General features: G+C 39.9%; 1 protein-coding gene across 1 annotated transcript in view; it reads right to left on the bottom strand.

Moving 5' to 3' along the window:
- NUP107 (nucleoporin 107) overlaps positions 1–8,090 on the bottom strand; it is a 64,135-nt gene extending 56,045 nt beyond the window's left edge. Inside the window, 5 exon segments of the mRNA XM_007953389.2 lie at positions 4,595–4,710; positions 5,439–5,525; positions 5,895–5,986; positions 7,979–7,997; positions 8,000–8,090. Of these exon segments, the coding sequence (XP_007951580.2) occupies positions 4,595–4,710; positions 5,439–5,525; positions 5,895–5,986; positions 7,979–7,997; positions 8,000–8,090 (405 nt within the window).
- Between the last annotated feature and the right edge of the window lie 14,085 nt (positions 8,091–22,175).

Raw genomic sequence — 22,175 nt, 5'->3', positions numbered from 1 at the left:
TCAATGACATGAGACAAAGTATATGTGAACTGCTGTATGAAAAGTGAATTTACTCTGTAAATCTTCACCCAAATCCTAATAAAAAAAAATAAAAAATAAAAAAAATCTGACACAACCAAGGAAAGCTTAATGAAATATATTATTATAACAAATACACATACACACATTAAATAGATACATGCAATCAGATAAAGGAAATAGTGTGTATGTTCAGATGTTTTGATGGTATTCTGCTTATGTCTTGTAGAGGAGGTGCACACTAAAGTATTTAGACATGAAATGATATGCTATCTGGACTTTGTTCTAAAATAACATGGGGAAATACATGGAGATGCAGATGAAACAAGATCAGCCATATGCTGGTTAACTGTCGAGCCTAGGCAATGGCACATACGGGCTATAATACAGTGAGTTACTTAATATGGGCCTTGTAGCCAGTCTTCATTAATTCCTACCAAATGAGTGTGTTGTTCTTGTTGTTAGATGTCGTTGACTTGGCTCCAATTCATAGCGACCCTACGTACAACAGAACAATACACTGGGCAGCAAGTGAAGTTGTGTCATCTGTGTATCGCAGGTTGTTAATCGGTCTTCTTCCAATCCTGATGCTACTCTTCTTCATACAGTCCTGCTTCTGATTATCTGTTCAGCATACAGACTGAAAAGGTATGGTGAAAGGATGCAACCCTGATGCACTCCCTTCTTGAGTTTAAACTATGCAGTATCCCTTTGTTCTATTCAAAAGACAGCCTCCTGGTCTATGTACAGGTTCCTGATGAGCATAATCAAGTGTTCTGGAACTCTCATTCTTCTCAATGTTATCCATAATTTGTTATGATACACACAATCCAATGCTTTTGCATAACCAAAAAAGACAAACGTATTTCTCATATTCTTAGCTTTCAGCCAAGATCTATCTGACATCAGCAATGATATCCCTTGTTCCAAGTCCTCTTCTGAATACAGCTTGCATTTTCTGGAAGTTCTCTACTAATACACTGCTGCAAGTGTTTTTGAATTATCTTCATCAAGATTTTACTTGCATGTGATATTAGTGATATTGTTCAATAATTTCCACATCTGTGTGGGATCACCTTTCTGTGGAATGGGTACAAATATGGATCTTTTCCAATCAGTTGGCCATGTAGCTATCTTCCAAATTTCTTGATATAGACAAGTGAGTGCCTCCAGCGCAGCATCCATTTGGCGAAATATCTTAGTTCCTGGGGTCTTGTTTTTCACCAGTTCTATCAGTGCAGCTTCAATGTCTTCCTCCAATATCACTGGTTCTTGATCATATGCCACCTCCTGAAATGGATGAACATCGACCAATTCTTTTTGGAACAGTGACTCTGTGTATGCCTTCCATCGTTTTTTGATGTTTCCTGCATCATTCAATATTTGGCTGATAGAATCTTTCAATATTGCAACCGGAAGCTTGATCAGTTCTTTCAGCTTGAGAAACGCCGAGTGTGTTCTTCCCTTTCAGTTTCCAACTCCAGGTCTTTGCACATTTCATTATAATAACTGACTTTGTCTTCTTGAGCTGCTCTTTGAAATCTTCTGTTCAGGTCCATTTGCTTTGTTCAAGGGCAAGTTCCAGAGTCTCTTCTGGCATCTATCTTGGTCTTCTCCTCCTTTCTTGTCTTTTAATGATCTTTTGCTTTCTTCATGGATGATGTACTTGATGCCATCCCACAATTCCTCCAGTTTTCAGTCACTGGTGTTCAATGCATCAAATCTATTCTTTAGATGGTCTCTAAAGTCAGGAAGGATATAATCAAGGTCATATTTTGGGTCTCATGGACTTGTTTTAATTGACTTCAACTTCAAGTTGAATTTGCATATGAGCAGTTAATGGTCTGTTCCAGTCAGCTCCTGGTCTCGGTTTGGCTGAAGATACTGAGTTTCTCTATCACCTCTTGCCAAAGTTGTGGTCAATCTGATTCCTGTGTACTACATCTGCAAAGTCCACATGAATAGCCGCTGTTTGTGTTGTTGAAAAAAGGTATTTGCAATGAATAAGTCATTCATCTTGCAAAATGACTGAGTGGCACTATGCAAATTAGGTGATTGTGGTCCACCAATGGGATTAGATAGCTTGCTAATAATGTAAATAAGGTTCACACCATACTTATGGAGGTGGAACCATGCAAATAAGATGTATTGAACCCTAACAAGGGGACTGGTCAGTTGCCATCCCACTAGGCTTAAAATAAGCCATGCTAGAGATGGAAAGGGGGACCCGTCTACCACCAAGAGATGGGAATGGAGTGCGTCCTTTGATCTGGAGTCCCCATGCTGGGAACCTCCTAGACTCAAGAGATAGAGAGCTGTAACATGAGATGGCAAAAAAATGGCAAGAAGCAGCAGCAACAGAGGCAGCAGAACCAGGAGACCAGCAAAAGACAGAATGGTGGGCTCACTGATCCACAGAACAAGAGAATTGAGTGTCTTTGGGCTGAAGTTTACTGGCGGAGTAGAGTGTCTCCAGGAACTTACTGGCAGAGCTAAAGAGCTTTGTAACACTTGCCCTAGCAGAGCATGAGCCAGGCCAGCCAAAATGGCCCATTGAGCGGAAGAGCAAAAAAGAGGCCTGCCTGTGAGCATGACTGAGAAGAGGCTGTCCTGAACGAAGAACTGTATCCTGATCCTGAATTTTTACCTGTTACTTCCCTAATAAACCCTGTAATCATCAGTACTATTTGTGAGTTCTATGTGGCCATTGTAACTAATTATCAAACCCAGCAGAGGAATAGAGAATGCCATGGGAGGGATGGCTAGAGTCAGAATTGGTTTTTTTTAAAAAAAAAAAAAAACAATGTAGGGCTGTTGATCTTGATTCTCTCTCCCCTTTGTGAAGTTAGAGGTTAGATGCCTCTGCTATACCGTTTTTACAAGAGCTTACTCTACTACTTTTGGATATGTTTGAAAATATCCATAACAAGAAGTTAAATAAAATTCATCTTTATTCAAAATCCAGGCATGAGCAACAATAAAGATATGTCTTTAAATCAGTCTATCCTCAAGGAAAAAAACTAAAGGTAGGGTTGGGCCCCTGTGTATTCATGGATTAATAACTAGAGGCTATGGGGAGCTCTGCTGCAACTACTGAAGATACTAATGTTTCAACTCCTCCTGCAATCTTAGCATCACTAATATGAGGACCAAACTGAAAAACTGCAGTCACTTGGGGAACTACTCTGGTTCACAGTCAAATGCTGGTGGGCATTAGGTGCTGATGAGTTGACTTCAACTGATAGTGATCCCATGTGACAGAGCAGAAGTGCCCCATGGCATTTTGTAGGCTGTAATCTTTCCAGGAGCAGACTGCCAGGTTTTTCTCCCACAGACCCAATGGAGCCTTTTGGTTGGCAGCGGAGCCCTTAATTGTATATATAAAATATTAATATTGTGCGCAAATTTAGTACCTTCAGAGCAACCTGTATCTCCAATACCACCTTCCTGGATGCTATTAAAATTGGCAAGACAAATCAGGAAAATCCTTTGACTACAAAGTAATTTCTAAGCATTTTATAATAAACTATATACATTTTCTTTGCCCTGGCATTGAACAGAGCAATAATTTTACTATTAGTCTTATAGTTCTGAAGCAGTATAACAAGTCAAGTTCTTTTACATAAAGCCAGTGACACAATGGTCACTCATGCTTTTAAGTAGAGGAAGGTAAACAATGGGAAAATAATCCAGTTTTATAAGCAAAGTAAAACTGTTCAGTGATGACATCGTCTTTAGTTATTAACACTCCAGAAATTCACAAAACTATAGGAAATACATACATACATACATACATACATAAATAAATAAATAAATAATATTTAAAGTATTATAAATACTTAAGTATAACAAATAAATAGAGTAAACATAGTAAAAGATCAATGTAACCTTCTAAAGACAAGGACAGGTTTATCACATAAAACCATTCTTCACAAAACAATTTAGACTATTTCACTTATGTATCAAAATCCCTTGGACTTTTTAACAAGCACAGAGCCAAAGACAGGGGAATCATCTTGTTTCTGGAACTAAATGCACCATAATATCCTATTCCTTCTCACTTAAACACAATTCTTTTTCTATAAGGTGTTTTATAAGGCTATGTTGGAGCATTCTGCATCACAGTTTATATGACATTTCTTCCATTATTTTAAATACTATGCTGTAGTGATTCCTAGAGTGCTTCATCTACTTTCTTCAAAACTTCCTCTTCGCTCCCCTTTACCTCATTGTCTCTCTTCCTTATGATATTTTTCACCAACTGCTCTCGGCTTCCTACTCTCCTATGCTTCCAAACAGTCCTCAGCTTTTACAGCCATCAGAACTGATGAACCCTGCCAGACTGAAATATTTGATACGCATTGAAATGTTGCTGGTGTTACAGCTTCCACTGGGATACAAGATGCTTAAAAGTTTCAGTTTCCTGAATGCCTATCTAAAATATCATTTCCATCCACATAACCTAGAGTTACTTTCATGATGTATACATGACTTCAATTCTTATTAAAGGGCTTTTCAGTTGAATATAATATTTTTATTAAAAGTTGGAAACTTTCAGCTGCATTTTTCTACATACCATGGACAGATTTCCCAAGAACCCTGAAGACTGTGTAAGCCGTGGAGACCTTCCTCCTGTTCCAAGAATGCAGGAAACATCTGGCTGCTTTAGTAAACTTCGGTTTGGTGGAGTAACTACAACCAAGAGGTTAGTAAAAAGAAGCAAAGGTGCATGAACACTGATCATCAAAACAAAGCAGGCATAATTAATTTTCAGTTCTCAGGTATTTATTTGGTTAGAATCTAACACTTTCATGATTCAAAGATTTAACATCTATTCCTAAATTTGAGTTTCTGAAACTATTGAGCCTTATCAAGAAACTTTTACTGCAAATAGAGCTTTCATTATAAAATAACTAAGCAGTTTTAAAAAAAGAAAATAGTAATGAGTTAATGGATTCTTCATATTCTAATTTTATGAAGTGTAATGAGGTAACAGTATAGTGTAGGGTCTTTGGAGTAAGCACAACACTGTTTGAATCCTAGTTCCATCATTTACAGAATACTTACTTAGCTACATTGCCTATGTTATTTAACTTCTCTGAATCTTTTGAAAAATCAACTAACGAAAACCACAAATCTTACGGATCACAACCTTGTGCCTGAGTTTGCCATAAGTGGGGCGCCAACTTGATGGCAACAAGTCTCACTTTCAGTTTTGATAAAATGCAGATAATATCTATCTCACAATTACTGTGTATTTATGTCAAGTACAGTGATTTGCACATGTACTACAACCATTAAATAGTAGCTGCACTCATTATTAGTGACACTGTAGCCAAATACATTTTTTATATACACAACAAATGTTAGTTTCTATTATGATTAATGTTTTATTCAATGCTTTAAAAGTAAAGTCTTACAAAGCTGTCGAAATGAGCTGGGAGTTCGAGGGATAATCTGGTTTCTTGGTGTAGTGTTAATAAAATTCTCATCTTGGGTTGCTCGAACTGTTAGGAAAGTTAAGAAAAGTTTCCATACAGAAAAGAGATCATTAAAGTTAGAATTAACTGTATTTACACTATATAAAACATAAGAATACATATTTAAAGAACAAGGTATTTTATAGCTACCTTTTTGAAATTTAAAAAGTAATTCTGTTTGTCATTTAAATTCTGAAATGGCAGTCATAAACTACTATAGTGAACTAAGAATTGTTAGTCTGATTTAAAATTTAAAAATCTAATGTCAGCAGAACCTAGCCACAATATGACAGTAAGCAGTAAACAGTATATATCCTTATATTCAGGGAAATTCTCTAACCCAGATTCCAAAGATGCTGCAATTTTTTATAATGATGAATAAAATGTAAAGGATACTTAAAACTTTTTTTTGAGCACTCTGTTTCTTGGCAGTCCGCGTCACCTCTGCCTCTCGGATCACAGGGGATAACATCCCTCCAAAGCCACTCCTAAAATAATCAAGCTCACGTGAATAAAATGAAAATGTAGCATTTGGAAAACATTTTAATATCATGATAAAGGACTGAGTCAGTCAAGACATACATCATTCCAGTAGCCAAATCTTTGATCTTTTTGTTTCATATGCCCTCCTGATTCCATACTCTGATTAAGCCACGCTCAAATCTTACCTGCACAAATTCTTTGACTTTCACTATATTTAAGTTTTCTCTTAGTCAGCAGTAAAAGGGTACATATTCAACAACTGAAATCTAAAATAACAGTTTTAGATAATTGTTTCATGAAAGTAAATATTCTTTCTTAAATTGGATTGAGAAGTTCTCTAATTACAGGGACTACTCATTAACGGGATTGCCTTAAAGCATGAGTACAAAGGAAAAATTGTTGCTTGAGCTGATAAAATGGAAAGATAAATAAAAAAGAATACCAGTGAATTGGAGAAAAACGACCCCTTAAGTTATTTATTCCTATAGTATGATAAAGCTATCTCCTCTCTCACCATTTGTAGCCTCTAACACTCCGGATGTCCAGTCATTCTCACCTGAAGGTCTAGAAACTAGATTATGAAACCTTTTTTAAAACACAAATTGACTTTGCTTTTCCTCCACTTAAAACGCTGATAGCTCTCTCTGGCTTATAGAATCCAGTCCAAATTCCTTAGCATTGTATTTTCTACCTGACTCCAATTAACTGATCCAGTCTGAGCAACAAGTATTACCCCATACAAACATATTCTGCATGTGATCATTCAGGTACACAGAGCAAGCACTTTCATACTCTTACCTTTGCACATGCTATTCCTTTTAGAGGTCTGCTTTTGCCCTCTTGTCCACCTGGTGAACATCTACCTACCTGCAGCCTGGAGGTTAAGAACTCCAGCTATGGAAACAGATCCAGGTTTAAAACTTGGTTCTTCTATTTATTAGCTTCCTAACTTTGACCAGAAGGAATAAATCTGTCTAGGAAGAACTGCCAGAATGCTCCTTATAGGCAGAGGTTGGTGAGACGTCATCTCATGTAGTTTGGATATGTCATGACAACAGACCAGTCCTGCAGAAGGGCATCATGCTTGGTAGAGTCAGGGAAATAGGGGAAGACCCTCAACGAGATGTACTGACACAGTGGCTGGAACAACGGGCTGAAACACAGCAAAGGACCTGGCGGTGTTTCGTTCTGTTGAACACAGGTTGGCTATGAGTTGGACTCTGAGGCACCTAACAACTAATACTATTCAAAGACCAGTTTGAAAGCTAATCCCTTTTGAGAGGCCTTTCTAATATCTCCTGGAATGGGGAAATTTAATAGCTCCCTCATTTACCTCAGTGAGTGTGTGTCAAAAACATTTTCAATTTATACTGCTTAGTAATCTCCCTCAACACACAAAAAATTCCCCAAGGCCAAGGACTTTGAATAACTCCTCTCTGTCGCCGGCGACTAGCACAGTGCTCGGTTCACAGAAGGAATTCAATATTGTAACTACGTGCTGGAACTTGGAATCAAACTCTGGGCAGAGACTGCAGTTTGGTCACTAACTGGTTTTGTGATCCCGGGCAAATTACAAAGCATCTTGAATTCGCGGTCACTACCTACCCCGCCCACCCCAAGAGGAGAAAATGCTGTGGGGTGAAAACACGGTATAGGTCGCAGAGCCGCCGCAAGAACGCGGGGGATTATCATTATCCGTATTCTCCACCCAACAAGTCCCAAGAAACCTTTCCTCCATCATCAGCAGCAGTCTCCCAGCCCAGGAAACGAATCCTAGAGGAAGTACCAGGAACCTTTGGCTTCCATTGAGAGTCGGATTTCATCCATTTCGTACTGCCACTCCTCGGAAGGAAGGTTGGGCAATCCTACTTCCGTAGTGATACTGCCTCGGAAACCCAAGGAGGGGTCGCTATGAGTCGGGGCCGACTCAATGGCACATAACAACAACAGGCCAGAAGGGCAAATCTGCGGGCTCAGTTGTCACTACCAGAACTAACCTGTCCATGGCTATAGTCTTTCCACCGAGAGTCTCGTAAGCTTGATTCCAATTCAGCCACCTCGTTTTAGCCTTCCCGCTCTCCGGAAGTAAATCCTTAGACCCGGAAGCATATTCCGACGGAACCACCACTAGATGAGAGAAAAGAAACAACTCCCTCTAGCGCATGCTCGACTTCTTCCACCTACAGCATCTATTCCAGCCGGCGCAGGCGCGATGGTACACCTGCTTTTGACGGTAGCCCGCTGTTGTGCTGCAGTGCTTTTGGGCTACTAATGAAAAGGCGGTTTCAACCTACTAGCAGCTCTACGGCATAAAGATGACACAGTCGGCTTCCATAAAGATTTACAGCCTTGGAAACCTTATAGGTAGTTCTCTCTCCTATAGAGTCGCTATGAGTCAGAATCAGACTTGGTAGCAGTGAGCGGGACCTGACAAGGCTTAGCCTTGAGGAGTTGCCGCTGCTTTTCGTAACTGGCATTTGGGGCGTGGTCTGGGGACTGGGTTATCGTATTAAAGAAGCAAGTCAGCGTATATTGCTTGTTTAGGAAAATGTGAAATAATTTCCTGGTATTCTTGGTCAGAAAGAGCCAGGACTAGGAATTCAGACGTAGGAGGGCTTCCTGTATCACGGGGATCCCTGCGCACTCACCTCCTTGTTTGAATTGTGGTTTAACCCCTTAAAATTTTTGAAATTATTTTCCATAATATTTGTCTTTTACTTGGTATCTTTTTCCTGTTAAGGAGAAAAGGACCACGTATTTTTAAAAGTCGAAAAGCTGCATAAATGTGATGGTATTGCCCTCTATGTCAAGGTGCCTTCTACGCAAAAAAAAAAAAAAAAAAAAAGGTACTATTTCTGGTCCTGAACGGATCCATTGAAGTTTTGCGTTAGGCATTGAGCAATGCTTTTAGTTCTCCTGGAATCTAGATTTCTGAGGTCCATGGAGTTGGGATGACAGCACCCAGGTCATTGCTTTGAGATCTTTTTTTGAACTTTGAGCCTTGAAGAAACAGGTTTCTAAAAGTCACCTTGAGTCCGTGGTCTAGATTATAGTAAGACCGGTTTGCCTTGGGCATTGTGCTGTTTTGAAGAATTCAGTCAGTTTCAGGAAACACAGACGTCAAAGGTTAGAATAGAGCTATATTTTAGTGTATATCAGTAATTATTTTAATTGTTCTTCAAGACAATGCCATATTAAATTTTCCATGACCACAGATTGTTAATCAGTTCTTTTCCAGTCCTTTTTTCCATGGCATTGCCAATAAGATGGGGTATAAGAATCTTCGGAGGCTTTCTCAGTTCTCATCTTCAAGTACTCCCTAGTCAAAATGTTACCCAGATTTGCAAATTGGATATTGAATAAACTCATTCAATTCATATTATTGGCTTAATACGATTTTTGTCTTAACAGCAATTACATTCTAATCCTGGGAAGCCATCATGCCCTGGAAGGCCTCTGTCAGAGGTATACCTAAACTGTGGCAGCTATGGCATGTGCCAGGGGTGCCACTTGAAGGGAGGCATCATTGAGTAGTTTCCATTGCCAGCTGTGAGAGATCATTCAGGGTTAAAACATACTTTCATATATGAGAGCCTCTGTGGGTCAAGGCTAAGGCATTTGGCTGCTAACCAGGTCAGTGATTCAAACCTACCAGCTGCTCCAGGAGAAAGATGAGGCAATCTACTTTGGTAAAGATTTATAGCCTTGGAAATCCAAGGGAGAGCCGCCATGAGTTGGAATTGACTGGATGGCAGGTTTTTTTGTTTCTTTTTCTTCCTTTTTTTTAAAAGGCAGAGAAAGTGGGGAAAAAAATGACTTTAAGGGTATCATAGACCAGTTTTCATCAGTGAAAGCAAGGAAGGTCCAGTTGTAATTTTCATGTAGTGCCATAATGTACTAAGTAAAAGATTTTGAGTTTGACTTGTATTTTCAAGGTGATATTATGGTAGTGAGGATGACTTAAGGCACCTACTGATGAAGGTTGAAGAATACAGTCTGCAGTAAGGATTACATCTCAATATAAAGAAAACAAAAATCTTCACAACTGGACCAATAAGCAGCATCACAATAAATGGAGAAAAGATTGAAGTTGTCAAAGAATTCACATTGCTTGATTCTATAGTCGATGCCAATGGAAGCAGCAGTCAGGACATTAGACAACGTGTAGCACTGGGCAGGTCAGCTGCGAAGGAACTCTTTCAAGTGCTGAGGAGCAAGGATGTCTCCTTGAGGACTAAGGTGTGCCTGACACAAGCCATGATATTTCCAGTCGCCTCGTATGCACGTGATAGCCTGAAGAAGAGTTAGTGCTTTTGAGTTGTGGTGCTGGGGAAGAATGCTGAAAGTACCATGGACTGCTAAAAGAACTAACATCTGTCCTGGAGGAAGTGCAGCCGAAATGCTCCTTAGAAGCGAGAATGGCCAGACTTCGTCTCACCTACTTTGGTCATGTTGTCAGAAGGGACCATTCCCTGGAGAATGATGTCATGCTTGGTAAGGTGGAGAGTCGGTGAAAGAGGGGAAGGCCCTCAATGAGATGAATTGACACGGTGGCTGTGACAATGGGCTCAAGTATAGCAAGGATCATGGAGCTGGCGTGGGTTCGGGCGATGTTTCGTTCTGCTGTGCATGGGGTCACTCTGAGTCAGAAATGACTTGACGGCACCTAACAACGACATTATGGTAGTTATCTGAAAGATGAATGTCACATGTGTGGACGCGCACAATTTCAGTGCTTGCCATAAACACTGTTTTCCTCGATATATGCTGGGCCTCTCCATGCTTTCTCCAGCCTGAGACATCATGGCGTTTTAGTGTTCCTTGATATAAGCTTGAACTCTCTTGAAGATTCCTCATGGGTGGTATAGAGATAGAACCTCTATGCATAGAGTTATTGTGAGGATTAAAAGTGAGATGGCAAATTTACAGTGCACATAGAAGATCACTGATATGTTAATTTCCTCCTCCTTCAGTAAGAAAGGAGCTCTGGTGATACAGTGCCTAAGGCATTTGAGTGCTAGCCAGAAGGTTGGTGGTTCAAAGCCACTAGCTGCTCCATGGAAGGAAGATGGAGCAATCTACTTCCGTAAAGATATACTGCCTTGGAAATCCAAGGGGGTCACTATGAGTCAATCACACAGTGGCAGTGGGTCTGTTTTTTCCTTTTGGTCAGTAAGTAACACTTGATGAGTCACACCTTTGTATTCTCTCACCACCTAATTTTTTCTCACCTGATGCTGCCCACCTCCTAATTTTCCTGTACAACAAATAGCGCACTTGTTCTTTCAAGGAAAATGAAACGTCGTCCTAAGTGATTTTTGTCAGTGTTGAGGCAAGTTTATTCAAAGTGTGAGCCAGTGGTTCAGGTTCTTGCCACACATCCCTTGACAATTGAATTCCAATGTGTTTTATTCATATAAGGTGTACTTGAAGTAATTGACCATAAGGCACATAAGAAAAATGATTAACCCTACATTCAATTCATATTCAAAGACAGGAAACTGGGGTTCACTTTTGACACATTTTATTAGTAGGCAGGAACACTGTGGTGACCCCCAAACATTTCAAATTATATTCATTGATTGCCTTAAAACTATGTAGAATGAGCTTGTGTGGTATATATGTTATGATATATGTTAGTTTTATATTTAGGGTTCTTGGTTGCAATTATGGAAATTCACTGTCACTGACTTAAGCAAAAGGGAATTTACTGGAAGCATATCAAGTTACAGAATTAAGAAGCTGACAGAAAGGCTTGAGGAACCCGGACAGCTAAGGACCAGGAAGTAGCTATATCAAAGGTGCTCAAACTTCAACAGTCTCATCTGGAGCAATGCTTCCTCCTCCTTTCCCCTACTTCCAGCAGCAGCAGGACTCAAAATCGTTGCTTTTTTTTTTTTTTTTTCTCTCCACCTTTTTATTTTGAGAAATTCCAAACTACAGAAAAGCTGCAGAAATAGCTCAGTAGACATCCACATACATTCTTTACCTAGACTAATCACTAACATTTCCTCAGATTTTCATTCGAGCTTGCTTTTTCTCTTTTTCTGCTGAACCATTTAAAAGTTAATTGCAGACATCATGACGCTTTACCCCTAACTACTTCAACATGCATCTCCTAAAAACAAGAACAAGACATCCTCTTACATCATCACAATGATATTTTCACTCAGAACTTTTAACATTGACAGAACACCATAACTAACATATTCACATTTCCCCAAATGTCCAAATAATATCATTTATAACTGCCACATGATGCATTTAGTTTTTGTGTCTCTTTGCTCATTTTAATTTAGAATAGTCTCCCAACTTTTTTTTCCTTCTAAATTATTTTGAAAATTCTGGTGAGTTTTGTAGAATGTCCTTCAATTTAGTTTGTCTGATTGTTTTCTCATGATAAAGATAAAACAAAAATTTTCTGAGAGGTTCAAAAGTACTACACAGGTTCTGTTAAGTATTTCTCACTTAATCACATCAGGTAACACTTGAGATCAGTTTGTTTCAGACTCAAAATCAACCGAGCCCCACCTGCCCACCTCCAAAAGAAACCATTTTTTCACCTGGTGCTCCTTTCTAGCTGCTGTCTTTGCTCCTTCCATTCTCAGTCAAACTTGTTTGGGTAGATTTTAAATAACTGTAATTGGTTTTCTTACTGTATATCCGATAGATATGTCCATTACAAAGAGATAATAAAATAGACATAAGCAAAAGGGGAAATTAAAGAATTCCCACAATCCTGTTAATTGTGGTGTTAGGCGCTGTAGAGTCAGTTCCAACTCATAGAGACCCTGCATACAACAGAACAAAACAGTGCCTCGTCCTGCCCCATCATCACAATTGTTCAAATGTTTGAGCACATTGTTGCAGCTGCTGTGTCAATCCATCTCGTTGAGGGTCTTCCTCTTTTTCACTGACCTTCTACTTTACCAAGCATGATGTCCTTCTCCAAGGACTGGTCCCTCCTGGTAACATGCCCAAAGTATGTGAGACGAAGTCTGGCCATCCTCGCTTCTAAGGAACATTCTGGCTGTACTTTTTCCAAGACAGACTTGTTAGTTTTTCTGGCAGCCCATGGAATATTCAATATTGTCTGCCAACACCCTAATTCAAAGGCATCTATTCTTTGGTCTTTCTTATTCATTGTCCAGCTTTCTCATGCATATGAGGCGATTGGAAAGTAGATGGCTTTGGTCAGGTGCACCTTAGTCCTCTAAGAGATATCTTTTTTTTTTTTTTTTTAACACTTTAAAGAGATCTTTTGCAGCAGAATTGCCCAATGCAGTATGTCATTTGATTTCTTGACTGTAGCTAATTACAATTTCACAAGAGCCCCACATTAAGAATTGTCCAGCTGACTCCAGTTAACCCACAGACCCAAGAGAGAGAATAATAAGATATTGTCGTTATGCCATTCAGTTCTGGAGTGGCTTGGTATACAGCAATAGCTACCGGAACAAGTAGTAGTGTGATACAACACCGTTTGATAATCTGCTTTTGCACCTAACAATAAAAACATCTTTTCATGTCAGAATTTACTTACCTACATCAATCTTAATTTAGGCAACATTTTGAAAGAATGGCATTCCTTTTTGCCTCCACTTACAACATGACTTAATATAATCTGACTTCAGCCTCCCACTACTAAGTGAAATCTACTCTGAACAAGGTCACCAATGATCTGTCTGCTAGTAAAAGTTTATTTTTTCATTCTTCATCATCTCCGGAGCATTTCACATCATTAAATATTTTCTTCCCTGCCATTATCCTCTCCGTAAGTGTCATGATTTTACTAGTGGGCTTCTCCTCCTCCTCTCTGGTTTCTCTTGTCTACTCTGTGTAGGCTCTTGACATCTTAAATGCCGTTCACCAGGGTTCTGACTAAGTCTTCTTCAACCCTGCACACTATCCTTAGGCTTCAAACTACTATCTATTTCCTAATATATCTCCAATCTATATTTCTAGCCCATACCTCACTTTTGTATTCCTAACTCATAGATCTGATTGCTTACTGGACATGTCTACTTTGAGGATTCAGGATATCTAAAATTTGGTATGTCCAGACTCCAAACCTGAACTCAACGTGTCTATCATACTCTGACTCCTTACCAAAACAACAACACAACCACCTTACCTTTCCTCCTTTATTTTCTGTCTCAGCAGATGTCCGCATGCAGTTACTCGAGCCAAAAATATATTTACAATCTCTGTAACACTGAAGTTCCATAAGGTTATCCTGTTAGTTTGGTGCTGTATCCTTCTAAATATTTGTTGGCTGAATGATTCTTCTTTAAATTTCACATCATTTGTAACCAAACTTCAATATGTCTTCCCATATTCTTAATCCTAACTCCATTGCCACCTTCTTAGTCCTAACTCATCATCTTTTGCCTGTATAAAGGAAGGATCTTCAACTGAATTCCTTTCTTCAAATCAGGACTTTAATTCTTCCCAGTTTAGTCAGGGCTGACAAAGTGAAACCAGGATGGACTGGAATTTGCAAATTGTGAGTGCCTGGAATGATAACCAGGAGCTCTGGTGGTGCAGTGCCTAGGCATTTGACTGCTAACCAGAAGGCTGGTGGTTCACATCCACCAGCCACTCCTCAGAAGGAAGACTGGGCAATCTACTTCCATAGAGATACCACCTCAGAAACCCAAGGAGGGGTCGTGATGAGTTGGAACCGACTGGATGGCAGTGAGTTTGGTTTTGGATTTTTTTGGAATGATAACCAGAACAGGCAGGGAAAATTATGATTTGATACTCTGCTAGAAATGTAATCTCCCTCTTAGAAAACAAGGGCAGTGCGCACATTGTATAGCAGCCAAATCTCTTGCTTGGCAGTGTTGGAAACAACTGTGCCCTACTCAAGATGGCAGCTGACTGCACTGCTTTGAATGTGTGTCCCTCTCCAAAGTCCTGACAATAATCCAATCTCCCACCTCAGGCTCCTGAAAGGACTCACTGTGCCTCTTTCAAGTCTCCTTTTACAGGGCTTCAACCTGTAAATTTTCCCATTTTGGTTATTGTTCCAGGCACCCACATTTTGCTAATTCCAGACCATCCTGGTTTCATTTCATTAGCTATGACTGAACTGGTTCAAACTGGTTGGAAGTCCTGCTTCAAACTGATAAGAGTGATTTTCTAAAAATGCAGATCTGATCATGTCACTCATCTTTAGTTTGTATCTTATTTCCATATTAACTCCAAACTACTTGACTCAGCCTTCATCTGAGTGGCCCCTCTGGTACCTTCTTGCTGTTATCTCCACCACAAACTCTTATCTTCTAGCCATACTCAAGTATAGTTCCCCAAACATTTGGCATTTATTCTCCATTCCTACTAAACGGAGGCAGAAAGGGATTATACCAATGGCCACGTCATAGACTGCTATGCAGTCATTAAAGGGATATTTAGACAGAGCTTGTAAATGCTTGGAAATGTTTATGTTTTGTTTTACATGAGGAAGCAGGTTGGCAAATAATATATATCAGTATGCTCACAATGTAAAAATGCACAAAAAATACTGAACAGATGTTATACTAATGTTGATAATGGTCATTTTTGGATGGTGAAACTTGGGCTGATTTTGCTTTTATGGTTGTTGTTTTATCCAATTTGGTTTTTTATTTAAAACAATTTATTTTCATAGCATGGTACAAATGAATATTTTAATAAATGTATTAAGAATTTCAGTAAGTCAGATGTGAATTCAGTTAGTCAAGTTATGGCAGGTGCTTAAATATCTTTTGCCAGGTTGAAAAGATAGTTAGAAAGATTTTGAATAAGATGCACAACAGCTGGAGTGAAACAAAAAAAGCATTTAGGTTATTAACAGTTCAGATACAAGATTTTTAAAAAACATCTTAGTATTTGGGGAGTATAGTTTTCTTTTTTGAGCTCAAAACATAGCAAACATACGTTATAACTTCATAATAATATTTTTATCTAAAGTGAAATTGTAGAAAGGTTAAGTAACTAACCCAGGTCATAGACTCAAATTAAATTGAGCCACAAACCAAAAATATGTAGTAAATATCAAGGAATCATGAATTGAATAAAAGTACCAGTTTGGGGCTAATTATGAACTACAACATGTACTTAGTTTTTTTTTTTTTTAAATAGTAAATATATAACATTTGTCATTTTAACATTCTTCACACATACAAGTCATTTAATTATGTTTATCATGTTCAACCATCACAGTGTGTCTTTTTGAAAACATGGCTCTGCGCAGGAGGCAACATTGCCTGGAGTCTAAGAGCACTGTCTTGAAAATAAGACTTCTGGAGTTTGAATCGCAGTTCTGTACGTGATCTTGAAAAATAGTTAAACACCACTGATAATGAAGTTGAACAGACCTTTGAGTGTTTTTTAATGGGAGTTAGCAGGATATGAGTTTGGTCCAGGTAGAACAGGCAGTAAAAAAGATTTTAAAATGTTAAATGTCAAGAAGCAGATGAGTCAGGAGAGGAAAAAAATGTTTGATGTGGAGTATATGTTACTGCGTTGAAAATTCAGAGGTGCTATTTGAACCTTATGTACAGGAGAAAAGCTAATGGAAGGACTCAATAAGGCAATGATACGATTCTAAAATTAAAAAAAAAATGGTATGATTCTAGGAAAGGATGTGGTTGTGGTAATATCAGGAAGCTACTGATTCAGTACATAATGTCTTCTCAGAAATGACCTGTTTTTGCAAGGAGGGGTAGTTTGGTTTGAAGAAGAATGCTTTAATTTGAGGTCAAATGGGGTCAGAGTTTAAATGTGGAGTCTCCTTGGCACTTAATTGTGTCTTCCCAGTAAAGCAGTGTAGTGCAGTGGGTAGGATCATGGACTCTGAAGTCACTTTTGGTGTTATTTCACTCTTTATACTCCAGTTTATCTTCTGTAAAATTGAGATAATAATAGTATTGTATCCAAATTTTGTACTGGCAATTAACAAGGTAATATTTATGTAACAGTTGAGAGATGGCATAGAACAAGACTCCCTCGGTTGAATCCTGGTTCCCCCATTTACTAGCTATGGGACCTCTTTATGCTCTGTAAAATAGAGATGATAGTACCTACTTCATAGGTTTGAAGATTAATTAATATTAAACCCCAAAAAACCAAACTCACTGCTGTTGAGTCAATTCCAACTCATTGTGACCCCTTATTGGGTTTCAGAGGTGCTACCTCCACGGAAGTAGATTGCCCAGTCTTCCTTCTGAGGAGTGACTGGTGGGTTTGAACTGCCAGCCTTCTGGCTAGCAGTCAAATGCCTTAGGCATTACGCCATTGATTAACATTATGTAAAAGCTCTTACCACCACTCATACTCATCTGACTACAGTCTACTGTATGGATTTTGCCTCAACATAAGGAAAACGAAAATCCTCACAACTAGACCAATAAGCAGCATCACAATAAATGGAGAAAAGACTGAAGTTCTCAGAGATTTCATATTACTTGGATCTACAATCAACACCAATAGAAGCAGCAGTCAGGAAATCAGATGTAGTATTGCACTGGGCAAATTGCTGCAAAAGACCTATTTAAAGTGCTGAGGAGCAAAGATGTGTCTTTGAAGACTAAGGTGTGCCTAACCCAAGGCATGGCATTTTCAATCACCTCATATGCATGTGAAAGCTGGACAATAAATAAGGAAGACTGGAGAAGAGTTGATGCTTTTGAGTTGTGTTGGCAAGGAATACTGACAGTACCATTGACAGTCAGAAGAACTAACAAATCGGTCCTGAAAGCGCAGCTGGAATGCTCCTTGGACGTGGGAACTGCCAGACTTCGTCTCACCTATTTTCGTCATGTTGTTAGAAGAGACCATTCCATGGATCATGCTTGGTAAGGCAGAGGGTCTGTAAAAGGAGAACGCCCTCAACAAGATGGATGAACACAGTGGCTCAACGATGGCTCAGGTATAGCAAGGATTGTGAGGCTGGTGCAGGATTGGGCAGTGTTTCTTTCTGTTGTACATAAGGCCGCTATGAGTCGGAACTGACTTGACAGCACCTAACAACAACAACCAAAGCACTTAGAACAGTGTTTGGCATTTTATTACCATTCAGTAAACACTGGCTAATATTACAACACACAACACAAAGTAAATACTCAATCAATGTTGCTATTTTGTTTAGCTCCAAGAAGGCAGGAACTGTATTTGTTTTATTCAGTGTATCTATTGGCACTTAGTAGGTATTCAGTAAATGTTTCTTGAATGAGTGGGTCATTTTCAGTCAATATAAGAACATTCAATTCCTCAAACAATATTCTAGCAAGAGTATTTACATTTGTATACTGCGATTTTAACATTTCACCTTTATTATTTGTATCATATGTAGAAGGTGCTCTTGTGGCATAGTGGTTAAGACATTTGGCTGCTAACCAGAAGACCAGAGATTCAAACCCACCAGCTGTTCTTCAGGAGGAAGAGGAGGTAATCTACCTTCATAAAGATTTACAACCTTGAAAACCCAATGGGAAGGGGTCACTATGAGTTGGAATCGACTCAGTGGCAGTGGGTTTGGTTTGGTTTGTCACATATAGATTCTTCATAGTATTCTCTGCCACTTCAATTTATCATCTTAATCTGTAGAGTTTAAAAACAGGAAGAACCCTAGAATAATTTATGTTTCATAGCCTTTCTTTTTCTTTAGTGTAGTAAAATATATATATAACAAAATATTTGCCATTTAACCATTTTTACTTGTAAAATTCAGTGACATTTCACCATATTGTGTAACTACCACCACTAATCCATTTCCAGATTTTTTTCACCACCTTTAACAGAAACTCAGTGCCCCTTCAGCAATGACTTCTCTTCCTTCCCACTTGTCCCTGGTAATCACTAATAAACTTGTCTCTATGCATTTGCCTGTTCTAGATAATTCATATAAGTGGGATTATACAACATTTGTCCTTTTTTATCTGATTTATTTCATTCAGCATAATGTTTTCCAGGTTCATCTATGTCATTGCATGTATCAAAAGTATATTTCTCTTCATTGCCGCACAATATTCCAAGAGACCGGCATGAGAGACAGCAGGAGCAGAGCTGACAGACCAGTGTGAGAGACGGCAGTAGCAGAGCCCAGAGACCAGCATTAAACAGCAACAGGCTTACCATTTTTTTTTTTTTCACATTACATTTTTTTTCCCCCATTCATCTCTTGATAGACAGTTAGATTGTTTCCAACTTTTGGCTATTTTGAATACTGCAGCAATAAACACTGGTGTACAAGTATCTGTGTCCTTTCAAGTTTTTTGGGTATAAACTTAAGATTAGAATAGCTGGATCAAATGGCAAGTTTATGTTTAACTTTTTGAGGTACCACCAAACTGTTTTCCACAGTGGCTGCACAATTTTTACATTTTTATAACAGTGGATGAGTCCTCAAATTTCTCCACCTCCTAGCTAACACTTGTGTGGTAGTTCAGTTTGTGTGTCAACTTGGCTGGGCCTGGTTGAGTGGCTGGGCAGCTGGATGTAATATTCCCCATGATGAGACTGGTAATCAGCTCCATGGTGGAATCTACTATGAGCAGCTGAGTAGCTGCCTTAGGGATGTGGTCTGTTTCCTGTATATAAGCAGAAGCCTTGGGAAATGGTCTCTGTGGACCCTGCATGTAGCCGTGTCATTGTTTAGCAGCCTACGATGCTTTGCCGACCTTGGGACTTATAATGGACTTGAATTAATGGCCTGCCGTGTGGTTTGGTAACATCGGGACTGTGCCATTTTATTTGTCGACCCTGGGCTTGTTAGCCTCAGCAACCATTAGCTGCCTGAGTGAAGAGATGCCTCTAGCTTCAGTGGGCCAGGAGCAAGAGGCAGAGCTGAAGCCCAAGGTTAAGGGGCTTTCACCCAGCCCCTAGAGCCTGGCACTTTGACCTTGGACTTAAAGCCTCCAAAATTGTAAGAATAAACTCCTGTTTGTTCAAGCCGTCTCATTTGTGGTATTCTCATCAGAGTAGTACTAGGTAACCAAAACAGAATATGGTACCGAGAGAGTGGGGTGTTGCTCTGACAGATACCTAAAATGTGGAAACAGGAGTGGAGTGCATCCTTGACCTGAGACTCTGGCAGAGAGACCCCAGTATACGTCATGACAGACAGCAGGAGCACAGCCAAGAGACCGGCATGAGAGACAGCAGGAGCAGAGCCGACAGACCGGTGTGAGAGACGGCAGTAGCAGAGCTCAAAGACCAGCATTAAACAGCAACAGGCTTACCAGCCCATGGAGGAGAAAGCCGGGTGCCATTGGGTAGACAGTTTCCTGGCGGAGTGGGTTGCCTTTGGGCATTAATTGGTAGAGAAGACTGGCATAAAATGGAGTAGCAGGTTGGCCAGCCCATGGAGTAAAAGAGCTAAGTGCTTTTGGGGCAGGAAAATTTCCTGTGGAGTGGGTTGCTTTTGGCATTAATCAGCAGAAGCGGAGACCAAGGAAACAAGCAGAGCTGCCTCAGCCTGAAGAGGTAGGACCATGGCCTTTGGGGGTGGAATGACCACAGCCCCCAAGGTTTCAAAGAGCCAGGCCTTCACCAACTTGGTTCTGGAGGGTGGGGCTGCTCGTTCACGTGAGCCAGTGGGATGGAGCCATAGCTGCTAACAAGAGTGAGGGGGCAGGGCTGCCATGCCCAAAAGGGAGAGGAACGGGGGCCACCAGGCCAAGGGGGTGAGGTAACCACTCAGGAACTAGGGGACTGGAGTCATCCAGTGGAGGAGATCTGTACAGATGCTAAGTTGACAAGGGGTGTAATTGTGGTAGTTCAGTTTGTGTGTCAACTTGGCTGGGCCTGGTTGAATGGCTGGGCAGCTGGATGTAGTATTCCCCCAGATAAGACTGGTAATCAACTCCATGGTGGAGTCTACTGTGAGCAGCTGAGTAGCTGCTTTAGGGATATGGTCTGTTGCTTGTATATAAGCAGAAGTCTTGGGAAATGGTCTCTAGCTTATGGTATGCATGGATCCTGCATGTAGCTTTGTCATTGTTTAGCAGCCTGCCATGCTCTGCTGACTTACAATGGACTTGAATTAATGGCCTGCCATGTGGTTTGGTAACATCGGGACTGTGCCATTTTATTTGTGGACCTTGGGCTTGTCAGTCTCAGCAGCCACTAGCTGCCTGAGTGAAGAGATGCCTCTAGCTCCAGTGGGCCAGGAGCAAGAGGCAGAGCTGAAGCCCAAGGTCTTCTTTTGGCAGTTTCCTGTCAATGTACTGTATTTGAATTATCTTCAGCATAAATTTTACTTGTGTGTGATATTAATGACATTGTTTGAAATTTTCTACATTCTGTTGGAGTGCCTTTCTTTTGGAATAGACACAAATATAGATCTCTTCCACTTGGTTGGCACTGACGAGTGAGCAAGCACCTCCAGTGCTGCATCCATTTGTTAAAATGTCTCAATTGGAGCCTTGTTTTTGCCAGTGCCTTCAGTGAAGCTTGGATCTCTTCCTTCAATACCACTGGTTCTTAATCATAAGGTACGGCCTCAATGGTTGATCATCAATCAATTCTTTTTGGTACAGGAGTGACTGTACTCCTTCCATCTTCTTTTGATGCTTCCTGTGTTGTTTAGCATTTTGCTCATAGAATCTGTCAATAATGCAACTTGAGGCTTGGATTATTTTCTTTTTTTTTTTTTTTTTTTCAGCTTGAGAAATGCTGAGCATGTTCTGTTCTCTTGGTTTTTTAACTCCAAGTCTTTGCAGTAGAGTAGCCATTCTAGTAGGAGCTAAATGGTATCTCATTGTGGTCTTGATTTTTATTTTACTAATCACTAATGACATTTGAGAATCCTTTCAGGAGCTTATTTGTTGTTGTTGTTATGTGGCGTCAGTCGACCCCGACTCATAGCAACCTCTCCTTGGGTTTCCAAGGCAGTAACACTATGGCAGTAGATTGCCCAACCTTCCTTCAGAGAAGTGGCTGGTGGGTTTGAACCTCCAGCTTTCTGGTTAGCATTCAAGTGCCTTAGGCACTACACTACCAGAGCTCCTAGGAGCTTATTGGCCATTTGTGTATCTTCTCCCCACCACCATCTGTTTTTTTTTTTTTTTTTTTTGTGCTATGGTGACTAGCATGTTGCTCTGATGCTATTAGTTGTGCCACTGGTATTTAAAAAACCAGCAAGCTCATCCACGGTGGACAGGTTTCAGTGGTGCTTTCAAACTAAGACAGACTAAGAAGACAGGCCTG

This window comes from Orycteropus afer, unplaced genomic scaffold (genome assembly GCF_000298275.1).
Source record: "Orycteropus afer afer isolate SDZICR_OR568_19922 unplaced genomic scaffold, OryAfe1.0 scaffold00392, whole genome shotgun sequence".
Classification (NCBI taxonomy): Eukaryota; Metazoa; Chordata; class Mammalia; order Tubulidentata; family Orycteropodidae; genus Orycteropus; species Orycteropus afer.
Note: the sequence above shows the minus strand (reverse complement) of the source record. Positions and strands in the feature narration are given on the sequence as shown.